This window comes from Nanorana parkeri, unplaced genomic scaffold, assembly GCF_000935625.1.
Source record: "Nanorana parkeri isolate BGI_ZX_2015 unplaced genomic scaffold, ASM93562v1 scaffold90, whole genome shotgun sequence".
Lineage (NCBI taxonomy): Eukaryota > Metazoa > Chordata > Amphibia > Anura > Dicroglossidae > Nanorana > Nanorana parkeri.
The window spans coordinates 660,833-676,407 of NW_017306358.1; the positions used below are offsets into that span (position 1 = coordinate 660,833).

Consider the following 15,575-nt stretch of genomic DNA (forward strand, 5'->3'; position numbering starts at 1 on the left):
AAAAAACCTGACAGATGTTCTAATTCCTCTCCAAAAACGTTTGGCTTCTTTTGCACTTTAAGACTTTTGAACCTAGCTCTGTACAGTCCAGTGGTGTTTTGACTCATAGGGAGTGATTCCCTTAAGTGAAGTGTAATGTACAATCTTAATGTGTAATAAAGACATTAACAAAGCATTGTGCTAAGTGATGAATTATCCTTTATAGCACCAGCATGTTATACAACGCTAATGTATAATGTCTCCATGTTCACAGGTGAAAGCACTACAAAAGTCAGTCCTTACATTGAAGGAGGAGTCAGTGATGGACAATGGCATTCTGTACAAGTGCAGTACTACAATAAGGTAGGAATACCCCCAACATAACACAGCAGTATGTGTGAGAAGCAAAGTATTAGCTTTTTTTTCCAAGTTTACCGTAAAAGGCATTCTATCATTATCTTGGATTATGACAAATGACGGCGCTAATCTGATATTGAATGTCAGTGTATGAAAAAAACGTGGATTGTTATATGAATAGAGTTTTTAAAGCAAGACTATATTTAGAGGCACTGACATTCAATAAAAAGTGCAAACAAATACAGCATAGGACAATCTTTGCACTTAGTAAGATCTTGAAGTGGGTGCAGAAATTTTGGCATCCGACACTCCCAGGTGCTTTAGATGCCTGTGTCCCCCCTGTTGCTTGCTGTGCCCCCTTCCCACCTTCCTCCACTTCTTCATCACTTGTATGTCCCTTTAGAGCTGCAGGGACACACTAGTGACATAGTGGTTGGGCAGTGGGGTGGACCTTTAGTGGGGAGACACCACCCAAACGCGTCAGATGCTTAGCATTTAAGCTGTAGCTGTAATTCTGCAAAAGAATGCAGAATAGCTGCAATAGAGGTGGTAATGGTAAGTAAGATTACTATACCGACGTTGTATCTGTGTACATTTTATCAAATTACATCATGTGTCTCTTTGAAATCTAAAGTTTGGCTCTCTAGCAGGTATTAAAATATATCAAAAATAAAAATGTAATATAATACAAGTTACCAGTCCTTAGATGTGCTGGCTGCATTAGTTTTCTTTTTTTTCTGGCTTTTTTCTTGTTACCTGGTAATCCTGTGAATAACATACTTCCTGTTCCTTTATGTCTACACTTTTTCTTTCCCACTATATCTATGGAAGCAGCCATGGTTGTTACACAGGCCGTAATTCAAATAGGTCTACCTTTGCTCAGCTCCATTAGATGGTGGGTGATGGGGCTAGTAGATTACACAATAAGGAAAAAGTTCCTTTTGCTTACTTTACGCTCAGAAGAGGTGACAAGGACAATGCATGCTAGCCAGGTCGACAGGTATTTTCTGTACTTGCTGTAAATGTTGTTAGCCTGCAAAATTAAAACTAATGCAGCCACCATATCTAAGGACTGGTAGGATGCAATAAATAACATTTTTATTTTTGGGTTTAGACATGGTATAAATGGTTTAAAGGCTAAGTTCTCTTTCCCAAGTGTCCCCCTCAACCGACCTCCCCCATAATACTTACCTTTCAGCGAATGTTCCTTCCCCTCTGCCACTACAGGTGTACAATCCATACCAGTACTGCCATGTAGTGCAGGCCTGCGCTATGGATTTTGAATTTTGCTTGCTCACGAATGGCGAGCACTGATTGGTCAGCATGGTGGTAGCCCCAGTGCAAGTGTTAAGAAAAAAGTTCCCTGGGGCTCTTCTTTAAAATACATGCATCTACATACGTATTTAGTATCCAGGAAATAACTAAAGCTGGCCATATACAGCTCACACTTTGATTGATTGCTGCTGAATTGGACAAAACTTGAGTCATAGGTGGCCCTGTCAGCCCTATTCAGCTCAGCAAAAGTCGATTTAAAAATCATGTGGAAAATGATCAGCCAAACACTGACTGTGTTTTATCAGACTCAATCACTGTTCAGCTATTCAAGTAGCCACGGCTGCTGTATACAATGGCCGGCAGGGGAGATTCCTCTATTCTCACTGTATAATTCTTTCTCTCCTGTTTCACCAACGGGCTGAACGAGAGAAATCTAACCATGTTTCATTGGCTGTACTTGTATTATAGACATTGCACTGTTTGTTGTCTGATCGAGCCCTGTGAGGGAATGTTTTACTGGTCGGTAAATTCAGGTGTAACCTGTGATGTCATAGGTTTTTAAATGTAAACACTCTTTTTAAAATAATTGGTGGAGGAACTGAAATCTTTCTTTCACCTGTAGGCAACAAGAAATGTCTAGAAAATATGTCTTTTTGACACATAGTGAGTGAGGTTGATGGTGGCTGTGCGTTTGATTTCAAACTAAACAATGAACTGAAAGTTAGGACTGGGATGATACGGGAAAGGTGAACAAAAGGTGTGCCGGGGCTCGTAAATAGGCCGCTCAAATTTCACTGCTGTATTAACCAGACATTTGCTGTGTATAAAGTTACTCCTGTACATATGGAAAGGGGCCGCTTATGTTTCTGGAATGTTCAGTCCCTGGTGTTTAATTGACCCTTTTTTTTTTGTTTCATTCTCCTTCAGGTCAGTGGGCAGCAGTCCCTAGTGAGTTCAGTTCAGCCCCCAGTTACAGGTCTTTGTACTGTGACTTCCAGCTAGACTACAGAGCCCTTTGAAAATGAGCTTCAGCTAATTATTCCGAATATTTCTAATTAGTTGGAGTACGTTTCACTGGTGAGCTCTGAGGCTGTGACCTTTGAGACTTCTCTTTGACAGGTGCTCAAGTGGAAGTCATATTTAGGGAACTACATAATAATGGTGGCAGCATTTGGAAAATATATTTTGGACCTTTTATATTCCTTTGTTTTAGGTAGGGATTGGTGAACAGGTGATATGTTGAGGGCAGGCTAACACCATCCCACACGCTAAAACATGCAGGCTGGAGTTTTTATGTGTAGGGACAGTGAGGGGTGGTGTGACACACTGTAATAGCGCATTGCACTGTTTTCTTTTTTTCTTTTTGCAAAACTTTATTTGAAGTGTCACAAAATGACATTTTCATTCTCCACACTGCTCCAGCAGTTTAAGGACCCGCAACATCACCATGTTTAATACAAGCTCATTAGACGTGAGTATGCCAAGGTTTGTTCCATCACCAGAGTGGAAGGGAGAGAAGTAAGCGCTGACTGCAGCAGGACCGAGGATTGGGTAAGTATATATTCTTATTTTAGTCCCTAGAAAAAAAGGAGCAGTTAACCCGTGCAGTATGGGGGGAGTCCCACTGCCAGGGTTAATTCTTAGATTTCCTGGAGACCTTCTTTAAAAAAAAAATTCTACATTTAATACAGGCTATTCACAGCTTTTCTATATAAAATGGGAGCTTCTATGTGTGACTTTTACCTTTGAAATCCAAATGTAACCATGACCCATTACCCAAAGTGTTTTTTATAGAATTAATCACCCATGGGTCTCTTAGCATCTTTATCCACACCTGCAATGAGATCATAGAGACTTCTCATCTTGGCTTAGTATCTTCTCTAAAATCTGTTTTCTTCAAATGCGGACAGAATTTCTTTAAACATTTTATTCAGATTGAAGCATATACCAAAATAAATGATTTATTTGCTTTTGTTTGTGTATTACAATTTACTATATCTTTCAAATGTTCTGTAAATGTATGTAATGATGACTATAGGGTACTTGTCAGATATCATAATCTCTTCATAGGCATGCACAGAAATGACTATATGACTATAGTGTGTCTTTCTATGATACTTTGCTATATAAAACTCTGGTAAAAAGAATTCTGGACTGAGTGAAAGTTCCATCACTACCTCAAATACATTTGATGCTAACTTTCTCTACTAGTCTACTTATATGAAGTTTTTAGTTCGTTTGAAATGCATTTTATTGACCTTTTGTTATGATAATCCTTTAGCAATAGGAGATAACTTACAACACAAGGCTTTTTTCAAAGGACAGAATCCTTTTAGGCACAGTAGGTGTCTCATTGAGGTCACTATTCAGTGTTCAGTGGGTTCTGCTCCACAAACTCTGTTTAAACTGTGACTTTCATATGGAAAATTTCAATTACACATTCTTAGATTTTAAGCCTCTAATTTATATCAAAGACCACTCATGATCTACAAGACATGTACAGCAAATTATATCTATATTGCCATTTAATACATTAGTAGTTTGTGCAAAAATCAGACCTGCAGCAAAGTGGACAATAAAGGGACCAGGGTTGCAAGCAATTCATTGACCTGAATCCAAAGAGTCACCACATGTTTAATTCACTTTACTACTCCAGTGCCCACTGAGCTATTGTGTGCATCAGAAATATGCACTACAAAGGGGACCTGTGCAGGCTTTCTCGGGGTAACTTCCTGAGATCATTAGTGATAGCATATGAGCTCATTGCTGTCTATATAAATGCAAATGGCACAGGGAATATAAGATTTTTTTCCTCTGTAGAAACACTGTTTCAAACTGAAAAGGCACTGCTCCCAAATCTAATGCTAGAGGTGTACTTTTGATGTAAGCGTAATCTAAAGTATAAGAAATGTTATACATATAAAACTTGTTTGTTTTACTGCACTATATGGCTCTGTAGATATTCCACTGCTCATTGGCCACAAAGTCACATTTGCAGGATCTTATCGTAGGCTTAAAGTGCAACTGAAGCCAAAACCTTTTGTTGTTGTTGTGGATAGAGTATTATTAGAGGTGCGCCGAAATGAAAATTTCAAAACCGAAACGAAACTGAAATTAAAAAAAGTGTCAGAACAAAACCAAAAATGTTTTTTTCTTTAACTTTAAAAAAAAAATTAAATATATTTTATTTGTATTTATTTTAAAAGAGACCCCTAATATTTCCCTTTTAAAATAGAAAAAGGCATTGAGGGCAGAGCCCTCAATCTCTTTTTCTGCATCCCCAGTTATAAATGAACAGGAATCCTCTATACTGAGTGGACCTGTTCATTCATAACATGAGGACATAGGGTGTTTACTATAACAACAATCGTGAATGAACAGGCGGTGATGTAGATCACTTCCCATTCATTCATAATTGGGGATATAGTCAACATGCTATGTCAATTATTTACAAACACTCAGATCACTGATCGCTGAGTGTTTGTACCGCTCTCCTTCTTGACAGCTGTCACAGAATGCTTAGCGAGCGGTGTGGGGAGGAGAGACGCCGACCATTCACAGCACTCTCCTCCCGTAGAGCTCGGCCGCCTGTGACAGTTTCTCTCCTCCCCGCTGGGACACAGAGCAGCGCCCAGCGGGGAGGAGAGAAAGAATGGATGCACCGCTGTATCGCCCAGAAAATGGCACTTTCGGCATATGCCAAAAGTGCCATTTTCGGCCGATATATATATCGGTGCATCCCTAATTATTATTATTATACAGGATTTAAAATATAGGAAGGACATTACAGTTACAATGAAAGGCAAGATGGTAAGGAGGGCCCTGCTTTCAGTCTAAAAGAGTGGAAGAGAGGAATTAGGAACACTTTTCAGGTTTTATTGCTGTCTGTGTCTCCATCACTCCATCTATTTGTCCCGGTGACCATTATCACTTGGAAAGTGAAAGAAAATCCCAAAATTTGGGTTGTCAGCAGAAAAGGAATAGATGGCAAATCTTACAATGGGGGCACTAGTTATGGTGATCCTGCTGACCACCAAGGATTCCCCTCACTTTGGAGGGATTTCCTCTCAACTTCCTGTTGTGGCTGTCAGACAGGAAGTAAAGAAAAATCTTGCCAATGGGACAAAAAAGGCAACATGGGTTATAACCCTCCCTTACTCTGTCAAAAAAAAAAAAACTTAAACAAACGTGCAAAGAGGTAGATAACACCCAGAAGAAGGAAGACCCCCTACTTGTCAACTGTAGTAAAGTACACACTACTGTTTTATGTGTGACTTATAGATTGGAGCAGCACACACACAACCCTCATAGTATTACTTGCCAGACAATATTTAGATTTTTGAAAAAAATATTTATTTATAGTTTTTTTCTCTATTGGCTTTATTATACTACAGTCACTCTTCCTATCTGCCTATCCGATCAAAACCTGCTGAAATAAAATCTTAGCAATTTGTGTTATAAGTCTGGGCAGACTTGGTGAGAGAACAATAAGGCACAACCACTGTGGAGCATTGTTAAGCAGGAAACGGAGCCTGTACAAGTAGCAGAGCAAATATGGCTGCCCCTATATACAAATACAATTATATACTATAGAAAGAAGGCAATAAAACAAGAATACCAACTGATAAGGCATGTTATACTAATCCAATCATGTTTGCATATGTGCATATTTTTTTGGGGGGAAAAAAGTTAATTTTCTAAGATACAGCGACACTTAAAATATATTTATAAATGGTGGCTAAAGACCACCAAAAACTTACAAATTATGCAGCGCCCGCAACATATAATGTGTTGAATGTCATAAACCCTAAAATTAATTAAATATAAGTATGAAATAATTCTAATAAATAGATATAATAAATATAAGTGATAAGACCACCAAACACTGAGAAAAGAATACGCCAGACAATAATGCCTTTAGTTCAAAGTAAATTAGATGCATAGCTGTACTTGCCCATCAAAACTTCTGAATTCCAGTGCTGACAATTACGTAATTGCCTACAGTAATATCGTTGGTGGTGATATTTGAAAACAGCCAAATAATGAACAAGATGGGCTATCTAATCCTAAATAAACCAAATATGATTGACAACACATTTCTCCGGACGGCTTAGTTGTGTGTAGTAACCTTTAATGTGTCACTACACTTTTACCAGCTTCCTGGCGCCAGCTTCCTGGCCAATCAGGAAGCCAGGCGGCATGTAATGACTCACCGCCCCGCTTCCTGATACTGGAAGTTCTGGTATCGGGATAAGTATCGGGAGCATTTGGGCGAGTACGAGTACCAATACCAAATACTTGGTATCGGCACTGTATCGGTGCATCCCTAGTTTAAATCTGATGTCAAAAACCTGCTGTATTTGGCAGCTGCAGCTCTTGTTTTGCAGCTGAAATTCTGAAGGATTGCTGTTGGTCATTCATGTGAGCCAATGACCGTAATATGTCACATTGGACTTACTCTGCAGCTGATTGAACTGAAGATTAGGTGAATCTTGCTAAGTTATTTTTACTCTTAATCCCATCTTTTTACTCTTAATCCCATCTTTTTAATGGCAATCTTTGTTGTAAATATTGTCTTGCACCATTTTCCTTTCTTTACATTGAAATATATATTTTTTTAATTGCATTTAAGACTCATGGAAAATGTGCTACCTAGTAACTGCTCTTTATAGGAAAAATTAATCTAAATTCATGACTCTCTTCTACTTTGTGTTCTGTGTAATGTTTATATATTGATGGCATATGTAAATTATCACTGAAAACTACAGTGAAGAGCCCTACTCTGCCAGTCTGCAGCTTTGGTCTGTTTTGACTTTAGATTTGTTTAATAATTTATTGCCATTGCCATATATGGTTCAGTCTCCTTCTTGTAATATATTACTATGGAATGTCAACTGGATTCCCTCACATTGTCAGTGGGTTTTCCAATACAAATATATTGTTATCAGGTAACTTTGCCTGTATTGCCTTATTTTTCAGTTTTAAATTTTTCTTATATTCACCATAAGCCCTATAAAGAAACCCTTTTGAAATTAGCAAAAACTGTGTACATTCATGAAGGAGTTAATTTAGGCTAATAGGCGTTTGACCTTTTAAATGATTTGTAACACTATTATACAATAGTGCTCATTGAGACAATATCTCAGCTGGACACATATTATTTCCTGTTATGGTTATTGGACAGGAAGTGAAGGGAAATCTTCCTAGTGGGATAGCAGATGACAAAAAAGCTGTTGGTTTATAACTCTCCCTTACTTATTCCAAACTAAAAAAAGTTTTGGCTTTAGTTCTATTTAAGCATGGACAAAAGGGAGGGGTGTTAGGATGCATCCTGGTACTTTACTGGCATACTAAGATACCAGAAACACAGAATATGTGTTGATAAAGAATAACAGTTTATCTTCCGAAAAAAAAAATGTAATATATAAAAAAAATATAAATTAAATATTTTTTTGTTAGAAACCTTTTTTTTTATTATTATTTTTTTTTTTACACTCTTGCAATCAGAAGTTCTTAATTGAAGTATTGAGGTCTATTTGGATACATTTTCTGCCTTTGAAAATTGTAATCATATTGACTCGTACAGTAGGAATAGTTGTATTGTCTACTGTCTATCTCAGAGCTTTTAAAATTTAAACTTTCATGTTGTCAAGACAGACTCACAATGAAACCCAGCTATATTTAAGAAATCTCCATTAAATACGGTGCAACAAGCAAACACTTGCCCTAGCTTTTACTTGGTGTAGGTTAATTACCCATGGAACATTTTGTGGCGTGCAAAAGTATAATTTTTCCCTTTAAGATTAGCAGGTATGTGACATTGCAAATGACAGTATTCGTCAGCTCTTAATCCCCACACTGCAAGGAATGTAAATATATGTTATGCTTTTGGTAGCCAAAAAGTAAGAACCACATGCAGACATTCCCCTGACTTCAAGCACATTCATCCACGTGTGTCGTAGTTGAGAAGTTTGTTAGATTACAGACTATCAGCCGTAGTGCAGCTCTAGTATGTTATTTCATTCTGCTGTACCATTTTCAAATCAGAGTCAATAAAATGTTAAACAATTCACATATATTAAACTCCCTCGCCTTTTATATTATGTGATTTCAGGCATCTTTTTTACATTTCCTCTACTATTACTCTTTTAGCCAGGTGAGTATGTTTTATTTCCCTGTATAATAATAAATATACTTTCTTAATACTTTTATCAGGGTAGTTGTGGTTGGTTTGTGCTACCACTCAAGTAAATATAAAAGACGCAAATATATGCAGCTTTGTAATGATATCATTAAAAGCAAGCAAACCTGAATTTGCCTTAAGTCCATACAGTGTGCGAACTTCGGCCTGTTCTTGAGGAACCGGCCAGAATTTGCACAGTAGGTGCCGTTGTTAGTACCCTTTTGGCTGGCATCCCTCGATCAGCTGAGGTGGAGAAGCCAGATGGAAAATCTTTGTATGAACAGAGCCGTCAGCCAATGAGCTGCTGGCTGTGATTGTGTATTATAACGGCGACCGCTGTCGGAATACAACCGAGGCAGCAGGGTTTCCTCGATCAAAGCGCTTGTAGCGTTATGGAGTAATCTGCTCTATTTTTTTTTGTTCAGCATGCACTAGAGATAAATCAGATCCCCACCACTGCTAGGCAGAACTGTGTGGTATGACAGAGCTGTGTAAATTTCAGGAGTGGCAGGTAAATCAGCTCTGATATATGTAATTAGTCTGTGTAGTTAGCTGTTTACCCAGAGTTCATCTTTAACAAGTTTGTATAAACCTTTTCTATTTAAAAAAATCACTAGGCAATTGTAACATTTAGAATTTTTAAATATTCCAACTCAGAATATAAATCCAAAAAAAGTGTAATGTCAGCGCAAAATGACCCCAATAAGAACTCCCGCAGGTGATGCATAACATATTTAGCATGATCCAACCAGCGTTGAGTATGCATCCAAATATACTAATATGTCCCATGAAACGTTGAAGAAACTTGTCCATATCTGTTGGATTACATTTTGTTTTGTCAGGTATATGCACACCTGAAGATTTGGAAAGTGTCCAATGAAATGATCAGTGTGTCGATACTCAAGTTGTGGGTTCTTACCTGTAATTCCTAGACCTTTGGCTGCTTAGCAAGCTGTAACACAACTTAGTTCATGACTGCTCCAAGGGGGTAATTCAATACACATAGAAGCGACTCATTGCTGCAACTCCCATTGACTCAGTGTGAATTTTCTGCCAATCACCTTTGATAATCAGGTAGAGCAAGAAGGTAATTCAAAGACACCGGCCTTTCTTTTTTATTGACACGCACATCAGTCATATTAAATACCTCTCTGATAAGTCACTTTACTCATTTCAGTTTGACAAATTGGTGCGGGTATTGTATTTTGCTGAATTTACAGCAGAATGCAATGTGCATAAGGGAAGGCTGGTCACATTTTCTTATTTTCGTGTTTAGGTTTTTTTATGCCTTCAGGAAGATAACATACCAATGATGTTCTTTTGGGTTAACATGTATAGTACAGTATCATCTTTCAGCTTGAAGACTAACTACTTCTCACTTTGTGCTTTTTCAACATGATTTATATCCATTAATTATGTCTAATTTAATGTGCTGTTGGTTGTAGGTTAAAGTAGCTGCAGGCTATTGACGGTATGAATACAGTAGAACTCATGTAATCATACACTTAACATATCTGCATGGCATTGGACTGGTGTCTTCATGCCACTTTATATGTGGCTTACATGAAGCAGTACTGCATTCAGTCTTTCTTAAACCTTGGAATATGATTGTTTCTTAAATAGTTTGTTTTACATTATTGTGGTTCTTGGTGTCTACAGTATACTGTTTACAGAATTATGATTATATGTTGTGCTATAGGACAAATCATTGATCAATATCTACACTTGCCAAAAGCCTAGGGTCTGTGATGTTGGTAGAAAGGTTATGTTATTTAATGTTCTGCATTTGCCTTCCATCACAATACTGAGCTGGCAGCAGCTATGATACATGAACATGGTTGGCCCATTGGTCTTGGCAGAGGTTGTTCAAATTATTATGTTGGGGAAGAGCTTGATTTCCACTTTGCACAACACTAGTCCATAATATTGGACCTTTCTCTGTGGGTGGCATTGTGTATACCGCTTTCTCACGGTCTATAAAATACTGTTTTGTCCAGTTTTCAGTTCCTCAATGCTGAGAATGCATGGATTAAAGGAGAACTATGGGGTTAGGGTAACGGGAGGACACAAACTAGCGTCCTCCCATCACCCTAAGCTCAGTATACCGCGAGCTACGGCTCACGTTATACTGGGACGCCGCAGCTGAAGCGGATCCCGACAATTATGTCTGGATCCGCCCAGCTGCGTGAGTGCCTATCTAGAGGCAGAGCCCGCTGTACCCGCCCCCTCCCCCGTCCGTTCCGCCAGTCAGCGCTGGAGGATCGGAGCGGGTAGGGGGGAATCCAGTCCCTCCCCTGTCACGGCAGAGAGCCGTAACATGATCGAGAAGTAAGCGAACACCGGTATGTGTTCGCTCACTTCCCTACTACTGAGCCGACCTGTGACAGTCTCATTGTCACAGGTCGGCTAGAACTATGAGGTAAGTGAAAAGCACTCACCTCATAGTTCTCCTTAAATATAGATTTAGAGTGCTTTCCATTGCTGCCTCACAGGCAGTCTGAAATGTATGGAACAATGAACATGCAATTTTGGTGAAGGGGGATATAATTGTAATTTATTTATTATTGGTATTTGCAAAGTGTCAGCAAGTTATGCAGCGTTTTACATAGTGCACATTCACATCAGTCCCTGCCCTCAAGGAGCTTACAATCGAAGGTCCTTATCGCACATACATACATACAGGAGCCAAATAACCTTCCAGTGTGTCTTTGTAGTGTGGGAGAAAACCGGAGTACCCTGAGGAAACCCACGCAAGCACAGGGAGATCATGCAAACTCCTTGCAGATACCAGCACTGTGACAGTGCTAGTCACTGTGCTGCCTAGATTGCACAATGAATTGCCTCCCTGCTTAAAGAGAATGTTTTGTATATATTATCTATTTTCTTTATTATTTTGCAGACATTTTTGTTTTGTTTTTGGCCAATTACATTTCAGCCAGCAGGTGGCAAGCTTGAGAGTACATCTCAAGTTTTCTCTGGCGCCTGATTGGTTGCTCTGTAGTAAATAGCCTAAGTAGATCTGAATGGCTCAGAGGAGGGGGCATACTCTTGTTTCAGGCATTCAAGCATGTTAGGCATTCGGCGCTGCAAATAAATGCCATGGATGCACCCTGTCATATTTATTTGCATTTATTAATATGATGCATCTTATCCAGTGTTAATAAATGCAAATAAATATCACCTTCCTTTATGAATATGATAAACAGGGCTTGAAAAATTTGGCGGTGTCTCACCAGTCAGTAAAAAATTTCACCAGTCAGCATGACCGGACTATAGCCTTGCAATATATGTTAAAAAATTTTGGGGACAGATAGAGCTTTGTTTTGTGAAAGAGGAGTCATTAAAAAGAAAAGAGCACAAGGAGATAATTTTTTCCCCCCCAATAATTTTGTGTATTTTCTGTATAAAAACGACACCCCCACAATACACACAATACACATCCATCATATTCTGGGGGAATTGATGAAATATGGAAACGCAGATATGCAGTGGTGCATCAGAATGGGTATAGCGATTGGGAGTAACTGTTACGTAAAGCCGTATGCAAATGGAGACAGATGACCCACATTTCCATTGTTTACATACAGTCTTTAGGGACCTTTGCTGGGAAATTTGAAAAGCAGGTAGCCATGACTTGTGAAGCTCTCCGTGTAAGAGCAGACACTGTAAATTGACAATTGCATATTCTGTCAAACCTGTTGGAATCATTGTAATTTGCTTCTCTGATGTGGCATATTGAATAGTGAATTTGTCATATGGCTTGTTTAAATGGTTTCTTTAGTCCTTCGATTTATTCATTTAGGTTTGATTGTCGTGTCATGTTTAAATTGGTGGTAATACAGATAGCTACAGCTTCATACGGGGCTATAGTTTGCAGCAAATTTCAGATGAAGAGCAATGAGAATGTGTGAGCACTGAAGCAGAAAAGGGATGCCTGGGAAATGAGTTGTCCTCATGTTCATCTATTGCTCTGAGGCCAACAGGTTAATGAAATGATTCTCTAGGGCTGGCTGGACACCTAATGAGCAGCTGGTTTGAATTCTGTACATAGTTTATCTTCTACACTTACATCTCCTTCCCTATATCCTTGACATGTTAAACAGGCTGATTTTTTTATTTCTGTAATTTGTAGTTCCGATATTCCTTAAGATAAGTAGGTATTATTGTATTTTAAAGGGTTTGATTTACTAAGGGCAGATAGGCTGTTCACTTTGAAAGGGAATTTTTCTTTAGCTTAGTAAATGAGTTGAAGCTCTACTGCCCTCAATTACTTGTTTTATTTTTCTTGTAGCTTCTTCATCTTTTAAACCTTGCCGTTGTTCCAGATTAAGCTGGTGTTATGATGGCTGCATAACCTTTTCCTGGTACAGGGTGGCTCCATTCCCTTGCAGGGTCTCATGGAGCCACCCTTGTGTGTGAACTCTCAGCTGGGACTGGAGCTGGGTCTCCCTATGCTTTGAGCATCAATACAAACACACAGCCCCGAAGCCTGGGATAGCAAGGCACTCTCCTGCTCCTTCCTCCTCTTCCAAATGAATAGACCAAAAGCTGCTCTGGACTGTGCTGTCTCTTGTTACCTCTTGCATGTGAAATTCTCAGTTCATACTCTTCCCGACCAGTTCAGGGAAGCAGCTCTGAGAGCACTGCAGTTAGCAGCATCGAAAGTTCTAAACTGTATGTGCTTGGGGAAAAAAGTTAAGCAATAGTTTACTGGGGAATATTTATTTTGTTGGGCTGAATGTGTTAAGGCAAACAACTCTGAGAGATTAGTACTACTTTAACTAGCAACAACCAATGAAGTGCTATGCTGGAGACATGACAGATGGGATGTGTGTTTGTGCATAAATCCTACATAGATGGCTGGTATTTCATGTAAGTTGCTAGGGTTGCACAGATACCAAGTACAGTACTCGGTACAAGTACGAGTACATGTACCGATACTTCTGAGCTCCAAGACTAGACTAGAGAAAAATTCAAAAATTAGGAGGCAGCTGTCATTTGTAAGGAGCACACGGAGCTCCCGGGATTTGTACATCTCTGTTTTAATGTACGATTTTGTTTTTATAAATATAAATAAAGGGATGCACAGATACCAGTTTTGTGAGTACGAGTACTGGTACTTGCCGAGTACTGATACATTTTTGTTGTCATGTAACAGTTTTTCTAATACAATACAGACTAATGATTTCAGGACCGTGGTGGAGTGCTAGAGCTAGGTCCCAGCTGCAACCGCTGCAACCCTGGTAGTTCTCATGAAAATGCCAAGTATCTGCACTGGTATTCAAAAAGTATCTGTGCATCCCTATAAGTTGCTTTTCTAAATTCTTCGTTATCGCCTTTCCCCATCCCCATACCCCATCCATTATTTTAGCATATTAGGAATATTAGAAAACTGAAAACACCTATGCATATGACAGAATGATATTCACTCATAAGGAATGATTGGTTTAAAAAATGATATAAAAGTGTATTCAGGAAGTGAGAGGGAAGAGTAACAATATACAAAGAACAGTATTCCATAGACATCATCAGCCGTAGACAGATTTCTGATTGGAGTATTTGCACTTGATCATCACTTTTTATACTAGCTTATTGAATAAGCTTTAATGGGTGTTTTCCTATGCTAAGAGTGCTTACATTTTAGAATTTCTTAAGGTAACAGTGCTTACACTTTAGAATTTCTTATGGTGAGAGTGCTTATGCTATAGAATTTCTTACATCAATTGTGGTGTTGATGGCAAGCTGAGGTTTACAAATTCAGCTATGTTACATTTATGACCGCTAGGTAACTATGACTAGCATTGAGAATATGGCTATTTACTTGTTATTGTATTGTATTTGAAACTAGTAAAACAGGAAAAACATTAGTGTTGATAAAATCTCAGTGCATGCTCTTCCCAACCAGAACTCCCAACCAACGAAAGAGAGCTGTTGGTATGTTAGATAGATGGATCCTGAATATTTCTAGTGCAGTAATATCATTCACAGCCTAAAAGTAGGCAATGGATATCTAAGTTACAGTGGTGGTTCAAGCTGAAAAGAGGTCACCTAAACATCTGCACTAACATTCGTCAGCGTTTGACCACTTTTCATGCTTCCTGTTGACATATGCTGGCCTTATATCCTGTTCTACAGAAACCAACATTTAGCTCTAATCTAACATTTGCTTTTTTTTGTTTTGCGCTTTCAGTTATTGAAGGTGAGAGATGTTCACGAAAGTTATGAACAATATCTTTCACATACAAGCTTATATTGGACCAGCCTTAAATTGATTGCTTAAAACCCTGCAGGTTTTATGGTAGCTTTAAGGCCATATTTACACTTTTTTGTGCAATCTAACCAAAGATCTGTCTTCCAGTGCTGTAAAATGAAGGTAGTCATAGACGCTAGATGGTTTCCTGATCCAGATTGGGCAATGTTGTAATTTCTTTTAAATGCTCTTCAGTGCACCCAGGAAGTCCTGCGGTTCTCTTTTTGCTTGGATAGTGGACAGTGGCGAGGTGGTCCATGTCTCTGAAGTCACTGCCTAGGTATAGAAGAGGCACTTCAGATTAATAAAACACCTCATTGTGCCTGCTGTAAATAATAACTTTCAATAGGTTAACAGGTTTGCTTTGTGTTAAAGGAGAACTATGACATGAGTGATTTCCACTCATCTCATAGTTCTAAGCCGACCTGTGACAATGAGACTGTCACAGGTCGGCTCAGTAGAACGGGAGGTGAGGGAACACATACCGGATTCCCTCACCTCTCGATCCTGTCACGGCTCTCTGCCGTGACA

At 38.9% G+C, this 15,575-nt stretch overlaps 1 protein-coding gene across 1 annotated transcript in view; it reads left to right on the forward strand.

The window, feature by feature from the left end:
- The window catches only part of CELSR1 (cadherin EGF LAG seven-pass G-type receptor 1), a 146,362-nt gene that overhangs the window by 70,741 nt on the left and 60,046 nt on the right, over window positions 1–15,575 (forward strand). The window contains exon 5 of the mRNA XM_018552503.1: window positions 254–342. Within this exon, the coding sequence (XP_018408005.1) occupies window positions 254–342 (89 nt within the window). The remainder of the gene's footprint in view (window positions 1–253; window positions 343–15,575) is intronic.